The 19,029-nt window shown below is 39.2% G+C and overlaps 1 protein-coding gene across 4 annotated transcripts in view; it reads left to right on the top strand.

Moving 5' to 3' along the window:
• cacna2d2a (calcium channel, voltage-dependent, alpha 2/delta subunit 2a) overlaps positions 1–19,029 on the top strand; it is a 255,562-nt gene that overhangs the window by 228,546 nt on the left and 7,987 nt on the right. For 3 of the 4 annotated variants that reach the window (XM_041783642.1, XM_041783641.1, XM_041783639.1), the window contains 14 exons: positions 1,908–1,984; positions 3,035–3,049; positions 6,452–6,512; positions 7,207–7,304; positions 15,489–15,579; positions 15,683–15,745; positions 15,932–16,035; positions 16,144–16,242; positions 16,438–16,529; positions 16,626–16,673; positions 16,758–16,829; positions 16,924–17,076; positions 17,235–17,287; positions 17,388–17,443. In XM_041783642.1, coding sequence (XP_041639576.1) covers positions 1,908–1,984; positions 3,035–3,049; positions 6,452–6,512; positions 7,207–7,304; positions 15,489–15,579; positions 15,683–15,745; positions 15,932–16,035; positions 16,144–16,242; positions 16,438–16,529; positions 16,626–16,673; positions 16,758–16,829; positions 16,924–17,076; positions 17,235–17,287; positions 17,388–17,443 — 1,082 coding nt within the window. The remainder of the gene's footprint in view (positions 1–1,907; positions 1,985–3,034; positions 3,050–6,451; positions 6,513–7,206; positions 7,305–15,488; positions 15,580–15,682; positions 15,746–15,931; positions 16,036–16,143; positions 16,243–16,437; positions 16,530–16,625; positions 16,674–16,757; positions 16,830–16,923; positions 17,077–17,234; positions 17,288–17,387; positions 17,444–19,029) is intronic. The other variant, XM_041783640.1, reaches the window with a different exon arrangement.

Here is a 19,029-nt window from a genome sequence, read left to right as displayed (position 1 = left end):
TGGTGTGTTTGTGATGATTTGTAGTGAAAACATAGCATCTTGTCTGATAGCCAAAAAGCACCATTTTGGTCTCCCATATGGCTTTAACTGGTAGAGAAAAACAAGGGCAGTAGTAGTTGTATGCAGCTCCGAGCTGCTTGGAGTGTTCTTTTGTCTTCATGGTGAAATGGTAGCCAGAAATACTGATTAACCAGTGACTGGATCTTCCAGACACAGTTGTCCTTGTAATTCAGGCACTTGAGACTCATTCACTTCACTCAGGTGATCCTCATTTCACTAATTATGAGACTACTAGCGCCAGTTGGCTTGTTGAAGTAGGTCAGTCTCTTTAAAGGGGTAAATATTTATGCAGTCACTTACTTTACATCAAATATTTTTATTTATTAATGCATTAAAAAAGGTTTTTGTGATTTTTTTTTTTGTTTTGTCAAAAAATCCAATCTATGCTGTGATTTCTTATAAAATCAATAAAAGGTGAAAACATCCAAGGGGGTGAAAACCTGTATAGGCAATTGCTAATGCATACGAAGCTGCACCAAATGGAATCAGACTAATTGGTGGAAATACACTGTTAGCAACAATCTAAACTGACCAGATCTTACATCTCATTTTACAGCACAGACTCAATTAATTACAAAGAACTTATTTAAAAAGACTGATGTTTTCAGATTTAGTCACCTGTATTGATATTTCAAACATCAATATCGACTCACTTTTTACAATTGGTAAATTGCTATTGCAGTGCAGTGTTAATGTGGTCGAATGAAACTATGACTAAAACTATTTGTCTAAAGCCTTTTTTTACATGACAAAAACTAGACAAATCTAACAAAAATAGATCTGTGATGACTAAAACGGACAAAAACTAAGTTTAGTTTTTGACAAAATGACTAAAACTAGACTAAAATGTTATTTAGTTTTCGGCGGCCATTCAAAATCTGTGATATTTCTCCACTGTGAGTAACCTTGCAAAACAGATGGATACGCCCATTTCTGTGTTTCTCACTGGCAAATCCATTGGACAAAGCTACCATCTAAACCGTTTGGGCCCAGTTAGAAAGTGATAGGACCAATCAGAGACGAGGGGCAGTACTTTCAGGTGCAGCAAAATCGTGACGTAAACAAGCAGCAGCAAGAGCTGGTGCAGTTATGGAGGGAGAGATTAGCGTGGATGCTGCTAAAGCGCCAGTTTTATCAGAACTTGACAACATTTCTTCGTTAAAAGAAGAACAACGGACAGCAGTGAGTTTTTTTCTTTTCAAAAATGACAAAAGTCGAGTACTTACATGTTTATAGTCACCATGTTTCGCGATATTCCTCGGTAGCTGTGCACGCGCAGCTCAATAGCTGCTACATCATGTGTTTTGTTGCTCTGATTGGCCCTTAGAGATGTGACAGACAGAACGTTAATCCTGTCACACTCTGAGTTCTTTTCAAATCCTCTGTCTTTTCTCAAACGTTTCCTATTGAAGCTTTCCCAGATGGGTGTGTGAAACACATCTGTAGCTCTTCTAACTCTCAGCTGTAGGGAGCAGGGACCCCAGGTTTAGCAGAGCGCAGAGAACACACAACCATGATTTGGTACCAAATTTAGGCAAGAAAATGCAGTAAATGCTTGGACTAAAAGTTCAGACTAAAATGTGAGGACTTTCTATGGACTAAAACTAGACTGAAATGTTTTGTGCTTTTGTTGACTAAAACTAGACTAAAACTAAAAAGAGTAGAAATATAAAACAGGACTAAAACTAAAATGCATTTCATTTAAAGACTAAAATTAAAATTAAAAATAGCTGCCAAAATTAACACTGTTGCAGTGTTGTCTGTCAAAGCTGCAGTTTCATGGTGTGTCTATTCAAACTGTTTGTGGCTTTATAACATGCTCATGATTTTCTGCCTCATCACCTCAGTCTAGGGTTGGTACTGCCCACATATAGTGAGAACCACATCAAGGCCAACCTGAGTGACCAGATCCTCCAGGTGCAGTGTAAGTACCTGGGATTACCCAACATTCTTCAGGCTCTGTCTCTCCTTCTCCTCTTTCCACTCTTTACTCTTCCTCTCTCTGTCTCTCTCTAAATGACTTTATGATCTTATATTCAGTCCTGGGTCCTCCAACATCATCATAGGGAGCGTCCAAGCACAGTCTCCAGTCCCCGCCCTCCTCTCCTCCCCCATTTCTACGCTTTCTGATAGGCAGGATCTTACCCGAGTCCCCTGACTCCTCCTCTACTGCCCCCCTGTTCCTTCCTGTCTCCATGCTGTGCTGTAAAAACTGGTGATGTTTTTTCTTCACACTGGCTGAAGAAAAAAAAAATGAACTGACAGAAAGGTGAAAGCTGTGGTTTTACTGTGTGACTCAGGTGAAAATAATGCCGACTTCTGTGCTATTATTTTTTTTGCCAAATGCTCTCGCCTCTTCTCCACCAAAGAAATGATTCTGAAGCATCTGTGTTCAAAGTATTTGATGTTCTGGAAAATCTGTGAAAACATGCATGCTTTTCACTCCTTATGATGAGTTCTATGGTTTGAGAAGTTTCCTTCTGTGTGTCTTCTTTATTTCTATTTTCATTTCGTACCTGTCTGATTATGTAAGATGTTTCTTGGCTTTGGAATCATTCAGTGTTTAAACTCCCACACGGCCCAGGATGAGGCCTTTTCAAATGTGGGAGTTTGGGTTTTTTGTGGGTCTGAATGGGGACACTTGTTGTCTCTCTCATTCCTTTTTTTGTCCAGACCCTGTTTCTCCTTCTCTTTTCCTCTATGATTTCTTTTTTGTTCATTTTTAAGTTAGTTGTTTTCCTTTCTTGGATTTCTTCTTTCCGTTTCCTTGTTTGCTCTTGCAAAAGGATGTTTGCTCTTTATTTCTTTTTTATTTCTTGTCTTGTTTGAATTAAATTGTTTTGTTTATTCTTTCAAGAAAACAATATTTTTATTCAAACAGTAACTTGAATAAAATATTGTCTGTGATCCCCTCCTTCCCACCCGACCCCCTGTTTCTTTTCTTGCTCACTCCTTCTCTGATGGATCCACACAGGGTCATACATCAAGGGCAAGTATACTCCATATTGGTCCACGTTCCCTTCCTTTACTTCCTACTCCCTTACCGCTGCCTCCTACCCTTCCTTCCCCTATTGTCCTAAACCTGTTCCTGCTGCCCCCTCCCACTCCTAACCCTCTTCCACCCCCCTCACCTGTCCCAGCCTGCTTGCCTCTGTTCCCTGCCAGTCTTGCTTTCAGGACTTCCTCTCCCTTTTTCCTCTTCTCCTCTTCCTCCTTTTGTCCCTCCTCCTCCCTCTCCTCTTAACCCTCTTGCTGCAGCTCAGATCCCACATCTCTCACAAAGGCTCTTCCTCTGGTTCCCCACCCCCAGCCTCACCCTCTCCTCCCCCACATAACCTGCTGCTCCAAAAACAAAAAATAAACACCTACTGCGCACAAAGAAGACAAAATATCCATGTTCTTTGTTAAAACTTGTCTTTTGTCTCCTCTTTTTCTAATCCTTTCCCTTCTGTTGACGGATCCAAATGGGTTATGTCTGCCTCCTTTTCTTCTTTCCCTTTTTTCTGTTTCACTAATTTTCTCTCTCCATATTTATCTATCTTCTCAACTTTCATTTCTGTTTCTTCCTCCCTCTTTTTACTCTGTCTCTCTTTCTGTCTTTTCTTAAAATGTCTTCAGTTTATAAATGTCTTAACTAGTCATTTAATAAGATTTTTAAACTACCTTGTTTAATGCAAAAGTAAGATCCCTTTAGATCAAACTGGCCACAACATTCAGCAAAATGCTGTTTTGTAGAAGTGTCTTTAAAGCTTATGAGGAGTTAATAGCTGTTGATAAAACAGGCTGAAATAAATACTCTTTGTGACCTACAAAATAAAGCCATCAATAAGATGTCTGATAATTTGTGTATTTTTTTATGGCAGCCTTTAAAAGTGTTTGCAGGATAAGGTGGGACAGATTGTTTTATTTGATAGGGAGGATGCAGTTTTACATACACTACATGGACAAAAGTATTTGTCTGCCTGATGATCTCATCAGCTGGGACTGTAATGACATATTCAAATACTTGTACTCTAATATGAAGTTGCCCCCCTTTTTGCAGCTATAACAGCCTCCACTCTTCTTGGAAGGCTTCCCACAAGATGTTCAAGTGTTTCTGTGGTAATTTGTGCCCATTCATTCTGTAGAGCGTTTCTGAGGTCAGGCGCTGATGTTGGACAAAGGCCTAGCTAGCAATCTCCATCCCACTTCATCCCAAAGGTGCTTGTTGGGTTTTAGGTCAGGGCTCTGTGCAGGCTGGTTAAGTAAACCATGTCTTTATAGTCCTTTCTTTGTGCACTGGGGCACAGTCATGTTGGAATAGAAAAGGGCCTTCCCCAAACTGATGCCACAAAGTTGGAAGCATAACATTGTCCAAAATGTCTTGTATGCTGAAGCATTAAGATTGCCCTTCACCGAGGTAAGGGGCCTAGCCCAAACCCTGAAAAACACCCTATACCATTATCCCACCTCCACCAAACTTCACAGCTGGCACAACGCAGTCAGGCAACTCTCTCTCGGCATCCGCCAAACCCAGACACTCTGAGCTGACTGCCAAACAGAGAGGCGTGATTTGTGACTCCATAGGACACATTTTCCACTGCTTCACAGTCCAGTGTTGGTGTGCTGTAAACCACTCCATCTGACGCTAGGCATTGGACTTGGTGATGTGAGGCTTTCATGCAGCTGCTCAGCCATGGAAACCCATTCCATGAAACTCCTGCTGCACAGTTTTTGTGCTTACATTAATGCCAGTGGAAGTTCAGAACAGTTCAGCTATGGACTCAGCAGAGCCGTCTTATTGCAAGGTTGGCATCCATCACAGCTTGAAGTCACTGAGCGCTTAAGAACGACCCATTTTGTATCACAAATATTTTAGAAGGAGTGACTGCATAACTAGGTGTTTGATGCAACCAGTCTGATTGAAACACCTGAAATCAGTAATCCACAGGTATGGCCAAATACTTTTGTCTGTATAGTGTAGTTTTATTACAGAGCATGAAGCTGATGTGCGGCAAAGAGAGTTTATAGCTATTGCTTGTTAGCAACTCTTACCCCTAGATGATGCCACAGTTAACATTTTTAAGATCCAATACTTCCACTGAGTGATAGGTTTGTTAAAAGAAAGCAGAATGAGATGTTTCAGTCAGAAAACACAACATTTACAGGACAAGATCAGCAACAAGACAAAAAGTACTGCTTTTCTCTATGGGGGGTGCCAAATGCAACATAAACTACAAGTTTGTTTGTCACAAGATATTTAATGTAAGAAATCAAAAGCTTTAACCTGAAATAGTTTGCAACAAAAACTGCTACAAAAATCTCAGGCCAGGCATATCATGTAATAACTTCTGTTTCTTTTTAGCCGAGTAATTAGGGATCTTATGTTGTCAATATATTTAATAATAGCTGTGACTGATCTTCTGACTGAAATAAACACTTAATTAACCGTTAGCTCCAGTAGTGTCTCATATATAACCAGAAACGTTGCAGCTTGCAGACTAACCCTTCTGGGCTGAGCTGTTACCTGCCTACCCAGGTCCTCCCACGCTGTCAGGGTGCTGCAGCGCCAGACTCCTGTGTTGTCCCTTTGTACTCCCTGTCTCCATCAGCTTGTCTCCCCACCCCTCCTCACCCCTCAGACGGCCAGGGGCACAGCTCAACACTCCCTAAGTAAACCTGACCCTGGATGTGCATGGCATTGTGGGCGGAAAACTACCTGGGCACTCGATTTTAGGTGTTAAATCCAAACATTTCATTCTTCTCCTGTATGCAGTGAGCAGGTAAAAGAGAAAGTAAGGTGCTGGATTCATCGCAGACTCACCTGCTGAGGCTTTAACGCTGGTTCATATTTTGTGTCTTTGTCTGTGATAGATAAAATGAAGTTGCCCTTTCAACGTGCCCTTCACAATGCAATGCATTTCCACTCATTATGTGTCTCACTGAGCCGTCTCTCCTGCCAGTCTGAGGGGTGACCACTTCCATCAGGACCCCCACCCACCTCCCCTGCAATAGTTGGCCATGTTGATGCCTGCCTGATCTAACAGCACTCATAGTTTTTAATCCGTCTGAGAACTTCCTTCCTGACACGTCACGTCTTGTAAGTCAGTTCTCAGACGTCCCAAACATGTCAGACTGAAACAGAATCAATCAGAAAACACTTAATGACAAAAACAAAAAAAAATCAGAAGGTGTGAGTGCTTGTGAAATTAAAGCAGTCGTCCATTAAGAGTCAGGTTCTATTTTTAGGCAACATATTGGCTAACGCTAGTGTTTCCATGATACCTCAGTGTTGCTATGGTAAACTCCCTCCTGCGTCCCCACACCTCTGAAGAACAGCTGCTGTTTGCCCACAATCCCCCACTGCTCTGCCCACTGCTCTTCCTGGATAATCTTCCCCTTTCTGTTGCAGATTTTGAATCACTGCTGCCAAACAGTTTTGAGTCTGAAGGACATGTATTCATTGCTCCCAGGTAGCCCTGTGTGTGAATGCTCGCTGTCGTTGATGCTCATTCAGTTTGTTGTCTTGTCTCCGTCTCTTTTAGTGCTTAAAAAAGTTTAATTGTTCTCTTGTTTTTGCTTCACACATTTTCTCCACACATCTGCTTTTCTTTAATTTTTTTTATGATGTTGAGTTGCACCTTGTGAAAGTGGATGAGTGGTATGGGAATTTATACCCATCAATTTCAGAAAATATAGAATTCATCATAACTTATCGAAACCTTTTTTTGCATTTGCCCTTCCTTCCTTCTTTTTGCATTGACTACCTCCTTTGCATGCTGCTTTTATGGCACTGTGTTATCAAAACATTAAGGGGTTATTGGTGTGATTGTGCAATGCTAAACAAAGTATCAAGCAGAAGTTGTACAGTGAAAATATAGCTTCATTATTTATAAAAAAAACAGACCTAAATCTGTTTTCATGCGCTTTGTTGTGAACAAGCTCTTGGAGGCTAAAGCTGCAGCCTGAGTTGTAAGCACAGCATAGTGGAATTTATGCCTCTAGATCTGCATGCTGCACAAATCTAAAAACATATATTCATGCATCCTTATTTTGTGTTTTGTCGCCCTTTTAAAGGTCAAACGGGGCAGAGTGAAAATGTTGCATAAATATGTTTGAGGTTTATATATTCCATCTAAGATGAAATGTCTTTTCCATTTGTTTTAGGGAGTACTGTAATGACCTGGAACTGTCCAATAACAACACTGAGTTCCTGCTCAACTTCATCGCTCTCATGGAGAAGGTGACTCCGGACTCCAAACAATGTGAGTTTCAGACTTTACTCACACATTAAGTTTGCATTTTGGTTACCTAAGATGGATTTATTTTGGTTTTACCTCTATAGTTAGGCTGGAGATCCATCCATGTTTCCATTATCTACTTACTTATTATCCCTTTTGAGGTCACAGGGGAGCTAAGGGTAGTCCCAGCTGTCACTGATTAAAAGGCAGGGTACAACATGGTCTAGTCACCACCCAATCACAGAACTGAAATTTAGAGTCCAACAGGCAGCCATGTTTAGACTTTCACCAGCAGTCAATGTAGAGTCATCAATGAACCTAACAAGCACATTTTTGGACTGCTGGAGGAAACTGGAGAATCTGGAGAGAGCCCAGGCACAGAGAGAGCATGCAAACTCCCTAAAAAGCTCTGTCTGTCTGATTCTAACCAGACACCTCCTTGCTGTGAGGTTTGACAACATTTTTGTTGTAAATTTTCATGGCTCCAAACTGCTCGTAATCTGGTCTTTATAATTTTTATATATATACATATATATATATATATATATAGAATCATTTTTATTAGGAAATATACAAGCACAGCATGCCAATATGCTCACAATACACATTTCCATTTTTTTCTCTTTAAATTGAACAATAGAGAACCCCCCACCCCCACCCCCCCACAACAGAACAAGCACACATAGCTCCATATTTAAGGTTTACCATAAAATTAAAAAAAAAAAAAAAAACATTTTCAGGTGAGGATACGCTGTACCTAGTTTTGACATATGTAAATACATGTAAGTTTGAAGTGTAAAGTGTGCCAAATAAATAAATATTAAAAGAACAAGTCATAACACAGAAGGCATACAAAGGTAGTTTTAGCAAATTGGGTGGGATGTGAGGGAAAACAGGCCAAACCATAGTCTAAATTTAGAAACAGACTAACACAAGAAAATACAAGTAAGGGCAAAAAATAATGCACTAAATATGTAGGAAATGGTACTGAAATTAAAGAAAAGGAAGAATATAAATAAAGATGAGATGCCGAGATGGACTGGAATTTGTGGAGGGCAGATAACCCTATAAGGAGAAGCCAACTAAATACTGTCAGGCAAGACACCCAGTCCACCTACATATGTTAAAATTGGGTCCCATATTGAGTGAAATGTATTCTTATTCCCTCTAAATGAATATTTTATCTTTTCTAACTGAATGAAATTCATCGAGTCACTTGGCCATGTGGATAGTTTGGGTGGGTTTGTTGATTTCCAGTGTAATAATATTCTTCTCTGTGCAAGCAATGTTGTAAAGGCAATAATGTTTTTGTGTCTTTTCCTCAAAGCAGAATGTTGTTTGTCTGTGATACCAAATAAAGCTGCATCTGCATTAGGTTGGAGGTCAGTTCCCCTGATAGCATCTTAAAGATCCCCGTCCAAAAAGTTACCAAGGCAGGGCATGACCAGAACATAATAATAATAATAATAATAATAATAATAATAATAATAATAATAATAAATTTATTTATAAAGCACTTTCAGGCAAAGTGCTGTACATAGAGATATAATCAACTTGACAATAAAAACATCAGAGAATCCACATATACAAACATACTGAGACAATACAAATGGGCATCAGTAAAACAAACAATTTAAGACTCATATGTAACAGTAAACAAGTGGGTCTTCAGCTTTGCTTTAAATACATCGATGGAAGATGCCTGCCTGATTTCAACAGGTAGACTGTTCCATAATGTCGGTGCACGGAAAGAAAAAGCCCGTTCCCCAACTGTTTTTTTTTCGGACCTTTGGGACGCTAAGAAGCCCAGTACCCTGAGAACGCAATCCACGAGTAGGGACATATGGGTTTACCAAATTTGATAGGTAAGAAGGGGCAATGCCATTTACAATTTTATATGTTAGCAGCAGCACCTTAAAGTCTGCTCTAACATGAATAGGTAGCCAGTGAAGAGAGGCCAGCACTGGCGTGATATGCTCATATCTACTCGCTCTGGTCAGAACACGAGCTGCTGCATTCTGTACCATCTGCAGACCATGAAGGCTCTTCTTTGGCAAACCTGACAGAAGGACATTACAATAATCTAAACGTGACGAAACAAAAGCATGAATTAGGACCTCAGCATTCTGGATCGATAGAACTGGTCTAATCTTGGCAATATTTCTGAGGTAGAAAAAGGCCACTCTGGTCACCTCTTTAACATGGAACTTGAATGAAAGAGTTTGATCAAAGACCACACCTAGATTTTTAACTCTGTCTTTACAATGAATAACACAGCCACCTAAAGACAAAGCAAAATTATCAAACAGAGGATTGAGTTTTGCTGGCCCAATAACCATCATTTCTGTCTTTGCAGAGTTCAGAAGCAGGAAATTTGTTGAAAGCCACTAACAGATGAAAGACAGGCCTGAAGTTTATTAGTGTCAGATCCACTATAAAGGACCAACGGCATGTATAACTGTAAATCATCTGCATAACAATGAAAAGAGATCCCAAAAGAATGCAGAATTTGACCCAAGGGTGTCAGATAAAGAGAAAACAACAGTGGACCCAGTACAGACCCCTGTGGTACCCCATGCCTAACAGCACAGGACTCAGAGGACACATTGTTAAAGAAAACACATTGAGATCTCTCTGACAGGTACGACCTCAGCCACTGGAGCACCTGGCCTGAGATGCCAAAATAATTTTCAAGTCTGTCCAGTAAAATACAGTGATCCACTGTATCAAAAGCAGAACTTAAATCCAGCAACAACAGAACAGATGACGCCTCCGAGTCAACATTTAGTAACAAATCATTCACCACTTTTTTCAGCGCTGTTTCTGTGGAGTGATTCACCCTAAAAGCTGACTGAAGAGGCTCAAAAAGATTATTACATGACAAATACTTCAAAAGCTGATTCGAGACCACTTTCTCAAACACTTTTGACAAAAAGGACAAGTTGAGACGGGCCTATAATTAGTTAGGGAGTCAGCGTCCAGACTAGGCTTCTTCAACAAGGGTTTAACAATGGCAGATTTAAAACAGACTGGGAAAACTCCAGTGGAAAGTGATACATTCAAAATATACAATACATAAGAGCCTAATGTGGACCAGAGCTCCTTAATAACCCAGAGGATGGCAGAGCTGGCAGAGGATCAAGAGAGCAAGTCGTACACCGAGCCGCCATGACAACCTTGGTGAGACTGTCTAAAGAAATAGGCTCAAATTCAAAGAAGCCTACTCCACCATAGATGGGAAAAGTAATTAATCCCTCTGCTTTGTCATTTAACGACTGTGGAATTTTATTTCTGATATCCTCTACCTTGTCATTAAAATACAATAAAAAGTCATGTGCAGACAGATCAGTGCTGCTACTAGCTTGGTGGTGTTGGGTGAGCTTGGATACTGTGTCAAATAACAGTCTAGCATTGTGCTTGTTGTCCATAATTAATCTTGAATAATATGCAGCCTTTGCAGCTGACACCCTAGACTGATAAGTTGTCAGACTGTCCTTCCATGCCTGATAAAAAACCTCAAGCCTGGAATGACGCCACTGACGTTCAAGTTTCCTGCAACTCTTTCTCAAGGTCAATAAATCTTCATTTAACCAGGGAGTATGGCTCTTATTTGGACGCTTTCGAGTCTTTACTGGGGCTGCTGAATCCAGTAGACCCTGAAGTACACTGTTAAAGTTTTCAGTGAGACAACCCACTGAGGAAGCCTGCATAAAGACTGGATCAACCACATCAGGCAGTTTTAAATCAAAATCATGTAAGGCACTGGGGCTGATATATCGAGATGACCTTGTTGTTTTTTTGTCTCTGTACCCAAAGCAGATAAACTGGGAATTAAAATATTGAATACAATCAGAGAATGATCTAAAAATGGCAACACACAGGTTTCATTCACTGAAACAGACAATCCAAAACCAAGTACTAGGTCCAAAGTATGTCCACGCTGATGTGTTGGACCAGACACAAATTGTGTCAGATTAAAAGACTCAATAATGTTTAAAAAGTCTTTGACTAATGGCTTGTCCTCACAACAAATGTAATATTAAAATCACCAACAATTAAAATCTTCTCATACTGCAGACAGAAGGAAGTTAGAAAGTCTGCAAATTCAGAGATAAAATTCTCATTATACTTTGGTGGACGATAAATCACAGCAATTAAAACAATAGAGGATCTGTTGATGGTAAAAAGCTGCAATTCAAAGCTTGAAAAAGCACGAAAGTTCAAAATCTGTTTACACTTTAAGTGATCCTTAAAAACGGAGGCCATGTGGGTCAAACTGGCAGGGGCTTTTTTACATCTGTCACAGATGTTGGGGATAAATTTTAGGAGGTTTTTCTTTGGAGAAATGAGCCCGGCGGAGAACTTTGAATTATAGGATGTTCAATTTAGCACAGGAAGTACTGTCATTTACTCTTTGTAGAGCACAACTCCAAATATCTTCTTCCATGACCTCCCCTAGTTCCCTCTCCCAGTCCACCTTAATTTTTTCTAGGGACACATTTTTGAGGGAAGCAAAACAAGAGCATATTTTGGAAATCAGAGATTTTGAGTAAACAGAAAGCTGTAGTATGTCGTCTAAACCTGGGGCTGACGGTATGTTTGGAAAGTTTGGGTCCTGGTGCTGAAAGAAATGTCGAATTTGGAAATAATGGAACAGATTGGATTGGGGAATGTGAAATTTGCGTGAGAGATCCTCAAAGCTAACAAATACACCATTAATATACATGTCTTTAAATTTAGAGATACCAAGTCTTTGCCACATTGAAAATACAGAATCTAATGCAGCAGGGGGAAAGAGGTGGTTATTACAAATATGACTTATTTTAAGAAATTGATTGAACCTTAAATGTTTCCTAAATTGAAACCATATACAAAGGGTGTTGAAGACAGTTGGGTTGTTTGTAAATTGTGAGATTGAGAGGGGAAGATTAGAGGTGACCAGTGCTGGGTGATGTCTGGGGTATGAAGCCAATGCAAAATCTTTTGGACATTTGCAGCCCAGTAATAATGACAAAGATTTGGTAAGGCCAAACCAGCCTGTATTTTTGGTCTCTGCAATAATTCTAACCTTAGTCTAGGGTTTTTACCGTTCCATATAAATGAGATGAAAACTTTATCAACCGATTTGAAGAAGGATTTGGGAAGATACAAAGGGATACACTGAAACACGTAGAGAAAACACGTTCATTTTAATACTGTTAACTTTTCCTGCCAGGGACTTTAACTGCCAGGGATAGATTAAGTGTTTTAGATCTTCTTTGAATTAACGGGGAAGCATACACTTTTGCTAAAATTTATCTTATAGCGAGAGAAAGTGCCAAATCTCTTCAACAAGTCAATAATATAGGGTACACTTTTGATAGGATCAGTTACATAAAGTAACAAATCATCTGCATATAGGGATAGACGATGCTCTACTCCTCTGTGAATTCCACTGATTGATATTGATGACCTGAGTGCAATGGATAAGGGCTCTATGGCCAAAGCAAATAACAATGGACTGATTGGGCATCCCTGGTAGGTCCCCCTCGACAGCTGGAAGAAACAAGCCCGCTTGTTATTTGTGACTACGGAGGCTTTTGGTGAGGTATATGAAAGTTTTATCCATGAAATAAAATCAGGACCATAACCAAATTTCTTTAAAAAGGTAAATAAAAACTCCCATTCAACTCTATCAAAGGCTTTCTCTGCGTCCAGTGAGATAACTACTTCTGGAGACCCACTGAATGTGGGAGAATAAATTATAATTAAGAGCCAATGAATATTAGTAAATGAGTGTCATCTTGTAATAAAGCCGGTTTGGTCTACAGAAATCACATCATCCATTGAAGTTTCTAATCGCAAGGCAAGGGCGTTTGCCAAAATCTTAACATCATTATTTAAGAGAGAAATGGGTCGATATGAGGCACAATCTGAGCTATCTTTACCTGGCTTAAGTAAGAGAATAGTGGATGCCTCAGTCAGTGTTTGGGGAAGTGACCCACGTGACATTGAATCATTAAACATGTCCAGTAAAATTTTTGAAAGCTTGTTAGAGAATTTTTTTTAAAAACTCGTCAGGGTAGCCGTCTGGGCTGGGTGTCTTGCCGCTTTGCATTGCCATTATTGCTTTAATGATTTCTTTTTCCTGTAATGGGATTTCAGTCTCTCTACGATGTGTTAAGTTTACTCTGGGGCACCGCAGGTTATCAAAAAAGTTATCCATTTCAGTATTTTCATGTGTTATTTCAGATGTGCAAAGACTTGAATAAACTGAAGTAAAAGTTTCATTTATTTCTTTAGGTTCAATAGTTAACTCTCATGTCTTTTCTGATTGTTTTGTAACTGTTATTAGTAATTCTACCAGTAACGCAGTCTTTCAACATATGTGATTCATTGCTATTACAAAACCTTTTAACTTATTAGATTAATTATTCTTATCAACTGACAGCACTATTTTATTGACAACATACTAAATGTATTATTTTTGACAAAACTAAAATGAAAAATCATTTAAGTCAACTGAAACTAAGATTAATACAAGACTTTATTTAAGAAAAAAAGATGAAAATGCAGTAAAACTTGTGTGCTAACAAAATTAGCTAAAATAAAATATAATTAGGGAAAATATATCCTTAGTTTTAGTCTTCGTCACAAGCATACCGGCTGGCATGTACACCCAAGCCTGTAGCCCAAGAGTATAAAATAGCCTGTTGTTTCCAATTTCAATTTTGCAGTACACAAAGCATGGTTCATCTAACAATTTCATTTTATAGTTACATAGTAAAGTTAGTCTTAATCCTGTATATGATTTGAAACAAGCCCACAGTTTTGCAAAGCAAGAGGAGAAGGGAGGATTTGATAATAATATGTTGATTCTACTACAGGAGACATGATGGTCTCCACAATCAGGTGGAGAAAAGTATACATAGGTGTCTCTGTACTGACAGAGTATCAGTGAGCATGATTTAGAAAATATCACCACACCATCCAGACATTGGCTAAAATCTAATATTTAGTTGGATATTGTGCATCCTGAATGAAAAGTGCAAGTGAAGTCTGTTGATTGATTTACTAATAGAAAAGCAAAATGATCTGCCTTCAAAAAAACCCCAATCATGTATACAGTACTGACTCTTGTGAAATAAAAATTTTCTATCCAGCAGTCCCCTACTGTTGTACAACTTCACTTCAACTAACATGCTACAAAAAGTCGTTATTATTATTATTTTTTTTTGAAAGCCAAGCAGCTTTGGCCTGAACAAATAGCCAGGAGGCTGAGTCACAGATTATTAACAGATGGACTAACACGGTGATGTTTCTGTCTTTTGTCTGGATTTGAAAATATGAAAACAATCATAGAGGCTCCAGACTAAGAGTTTTAACTGCTATGGCTTTTATAGAGAAAACTATGACAGAAGCAGACCCTCAAATAAGACTCACCTGAGGTATAATCTGTTATGATTGGTGTGGGGTTGTAAAGTAGTATCAGTGATGATTGTAAGAGTTCATGTTTAGCAAAAAAAAAGTGTTTTATATTTTCAACAACTTTGTGATAATGCTTCAGAAAAGTTGCAGATTTATTTTTTCTTGGTTTGACATTATATAAATTGAACAGAGTGGTATTTTGAAGCTGGTTTACTTTTTTTTGTGTTTGTGTTTTTGTTTGTTTCAATACTTTAAGATGCAGTATTTTCAGGGTATCAAAATCATCATCTAATGATCATTAAACTGAAATTCTAACACTGTTGTTCACAAACTACTTCTGTCAGCCCCCCCTTGGTAGATGAAAATATTTTCAAGCCCCCACCCACTCGTTGTTGTGCTCCCTTAAACATACAATATATGCTAAAGACTCAGTCATGCCATTTGCTAAACTTCCAAGTTGAGACTGCCACTTTTGGCTAATTTTGAATCTAGAATTTTTATCTGTAATTCCCCTGATTTAGGCATCAGCAGAGAAGTTTGTCTTATACTGATAAGATGCGGCAAAATGAAGGATTTCTCTATATAAAATCTAGTGTTGCACAGGTAAACTGGGCACATTTTCGGGTCTTTGGTTTAGTAATTTTGATGTCTGGTGTATGTTTCTTAGTGACGACCTCTCACAAAATGTGCCATGCTTTGGTAGCAGTGCTACATTGTGCATTGGCTTTGTTTCACCTTGCCCCACTTGGTAAATCTTTGTCTTGACACCTTTTATCACCATCTTCATCTAAACACTTGTAGGTGACAATTTACTTCTTCACAACTTGATCCTGGACACTGGTATCATCAGACAGCTGGTGGAGAAAGTATGGAAGAACAAAGACTTAAACACGTGAGTATGATGAGCCACAAGTGAAGGAGCCTCAAATGTACATGCTTGTCTTAACAGAAGTTTGATGTTTGGTTTCTTTCACTTTTTCCATCCTGACATTTAGATATGGCTTCCTGGCCGTGTTTGCAGCAACAGATGGGGGTATAACCAGAGTGTTTCCAAACAAGTAAGTTCTGTTCTGATGAAGGCTGTATCTCTACAGCAGCTCTGTATTCATGTTTATGTTTCTTCCTTTGTTGTCTTTTAAAGTAGTAAAGTGTAAAGACTTAAAACGTTCCATAAATACACAGGTTAGCAGGAGTCTTGTGCATCACAGATTTACAGCTCCAGTGTGTCTGCTCTTAAATCTCAGGGCTGCAGAAACCTGGGAGGAAGATCCCGAGCCGTTTAATGCCAGCTATTACCGCCGCAGCCTCGACAACAAGGGCTACATCTTCCGAGCGCCTTATCGAACGGGTGAATGATGCTGGTTGTTTATCTCACACTGGGCCTGGTAATGTGTCCTGGCTCTTTGTTTTTAACCCACCTCTTGGCTTGTTTCTCTTATTTGCTTCCCTCTTAAAGCCAGGGACGAACTGCTGAACCCGGAGAATGACACCATAGGAATCCTGGTCAGCACAGCCGTGGAGTTCACAGTGGGAGGGAAGACCATCAAACCTGCAGGTGGAGAAAAACCTTATGATGATAGATATTAAAGAAAATGTGCCAGAGCAAGGGGCGGATAATTACACGTCTGTGTTTTTTATTGATTGGCACTTTGTGGTTCTGTCTGTCTTCTGCATCTATTTTTCCGTTTTTACCTGCCTTTTGAATCTTTGCATTTTGACCCTTTGTGTATTCATCGTTTTTCTCTTTCAGTGGTTGGAGTGAAACTTGACCTTGAAGCTTGGACTGATAAGTTCAAGATTCTTGCCAGCAACCATACAGACAACCGTCAGGGCTCAAATCAAGTAAAAAAATTACATTAAAGCTTATCTACCTGCTTAAATCCTCAGCAGAATGTATAAGATGCTTGTTTGCTAACTCTGTTTTTCACTCAATGACAGTGCGGACCAAACCGGGGCTGTGAAATGGACTGTGAAGCCAACAGTGATGTACGTATCTCTAAAAATCAATCATCTGTAATCAGCATCCTGTACTGAATGATCGCACCATTAATTCTGTGCCTCTGTGTCCAGGATCTCCTGTGTTATTTAATAGATGATGGCGGATTCCTTGTCATGTCAAATCAGAAGGATGACTGGAACAAAGTAAGATGATGGACCAGCATTTCCACTGACCGCGGTTTCACACTTATTTTGACACCCAACTTGACTAGTGTCTTTTATTCTCCACACTCTACAGGTGGGGATGTTCTTCAGTGATGTTGATCCCTACCTGATGTACGCTCTCTACAACAACTCCTTCTACAACCGCAAGCAGTCATTTGACTACCAGTCTGTGTGTGAAAGACTTCCCAACAGTGAGGCAGGAGCTGCACCCAGAGGAGTCTTCGTGGTAAGAGAATTAAATATAACACTGGAGAGGATGGGATTATATTTTACATAAATGTCATACAGTGAGACTGATGGAGGTTTGATTGAGTTATAAATCTTTTCCATTCTATAAATCAAACATTTTACTCACATTATCTCCTATTTCATCCGTCTCTGCAGCCCACAATTGCAGATTTTGTCAACATCGCTTGGTGGACATCTGCAGCTGCATGGTGAGAGTCCTGTTTATGATATCCACATCATTTATGAAGGAAAGGAAACTTAAAGGAAAAATGTATTTTTTACTTGTTAATGACAACTTGTTTCCCATAGGTCCTTGTTCCAACAGTTCATATATGGGCTGGCTTATCACAGTTGGTTTGTCACAGGTGGGTACAAACACAGCACACTAAGGGCATTTTTACATCAGATACAAATGTTTCATGCCATGCCCGACCACGTCCTCTATCCTTCAGTGGTCTGCTTCACACTTGAGCACATTTGCGTACAGGAATGAGGCAATATAGTGTCAAGATAAACCATGGTCAAAATTGTCACAATTAATCCTAAAGTCTTCACAAACCTGTGCATTTCTGTTCTCACCTGCAAAAAAGGAGGTAAAACATTATTTCAGTCTAATGCATTGAACCAAAACAATGTTAGTGAAACATTATGTCAGAGTGAACATTATGTCTGCTGAATAGTGAAACTGGCAGTGTGGGCATTATGGGCACAGCAACAATAGCCCAGGAGTAATTCAAGATGACTGAGCCCAGTCCGGTAACTGATAACCGAGGGATGTTATGCCTTACTAAACTTACTAAATGAAACTCAGTTTGGTTTGAAATTTAATCCAAACTTGTCACTAATGATCAGCAGTGTAATGGTTTCAGTTTGGCATTTAAGTATAAGTGAAGTGTCATGTGGTCCATGGAAGACTTTTTAGTCATCTAAAGCTGTGGTTCCCAACCTGGGGATTGGGACCCCTAAGGGGGGGTGCCAAAGATGTCAGAGGGGCGGAAGGCTTTGTCTGCTCTGAGGTTGTCAAAATTAGATTTGCAAATATTAAGTAAAATCATGATAAAGTACTCATACTACGGCATTTTGGTCAGAAAAACCTATGAAGAGTCACTTCCTTAGGGTTTTATCAATGAAAAAGTTAAATGGATGTTGATTTTTGGCAACAGTATGACAATATATTTTTTGTTAGGGTCTTGGGGGTCTCAGCTTGTCTGTGAAATGAGTAGGGGGGCTCCAAGGAAAAATGGTTGGGAACCACTGCTCTAAAGGGCGTCACACAGTGAAGGTTATCCTCTCGTTCTCCCAGTTATGTAAAGTAAACATTGAATATTGTAGGTTAATAAACATGGCCTGAAAAACTTACACAACATCAGGAACTTAAAGACTTCTAATATTATAACATAGGATTTTATTACTGTAATTCACTTATCAATAAAACTGTGTGAAATGTCATTATTTTTATTTATTTAAATCAATGACAATAAAAAAAAAGAAAGGATTTTCTCAGCCCATATGTTTAGATTAAATTTATAATAAAATGATCTGAAAATAGGCATGCCAGATGATGACACAATGACACCTAAGCTTATCACCTTCTTGAGTAAAATTTTCAACCAGAGGGCAATTAAAGTTATTCATAATGATAAAAACATGTGATCCAACTAGTTATTTTATGAACCACACCTCAAATACAAAAGGAGAGAAAACGGGGGTTTACATTTTAAATGATAATGTCGTTATATATCCTAGTTTGCATATTTTAACCTGTATACTGCAGCGGCATTAACAGTGGACAGTCTTTGTTAGTGTGCTCGGCAGACATTTCCATGGTAATCTGAGACCACAACAATCAGAGACACTCAAGGATTGTGGGTATTGTTGTATTTTTGGCTGAGAGTGCGAATGAACTGTGTTTTTCTTGAAACGAGGTTGACATCTTACAAGCTTTTGTCTC

Source organism: Cheilinus undulatus, linkage group 3, assembly GCF_018320785.1.
Source record: "Cheilinus undulatus linkage group 3, ASM1832078v1, whole genome shotgun sequence".
NCBI lineage: Eukaryota > Metazoa > Chordata > Actinopteri > Labriformes > Labridae > Cheilinus > Cheilinus undulatus.
Note: the sequence above shows the minus strand (reverse complement) of the source record. Positions and strands in the feature narration are given on the sequence as shown.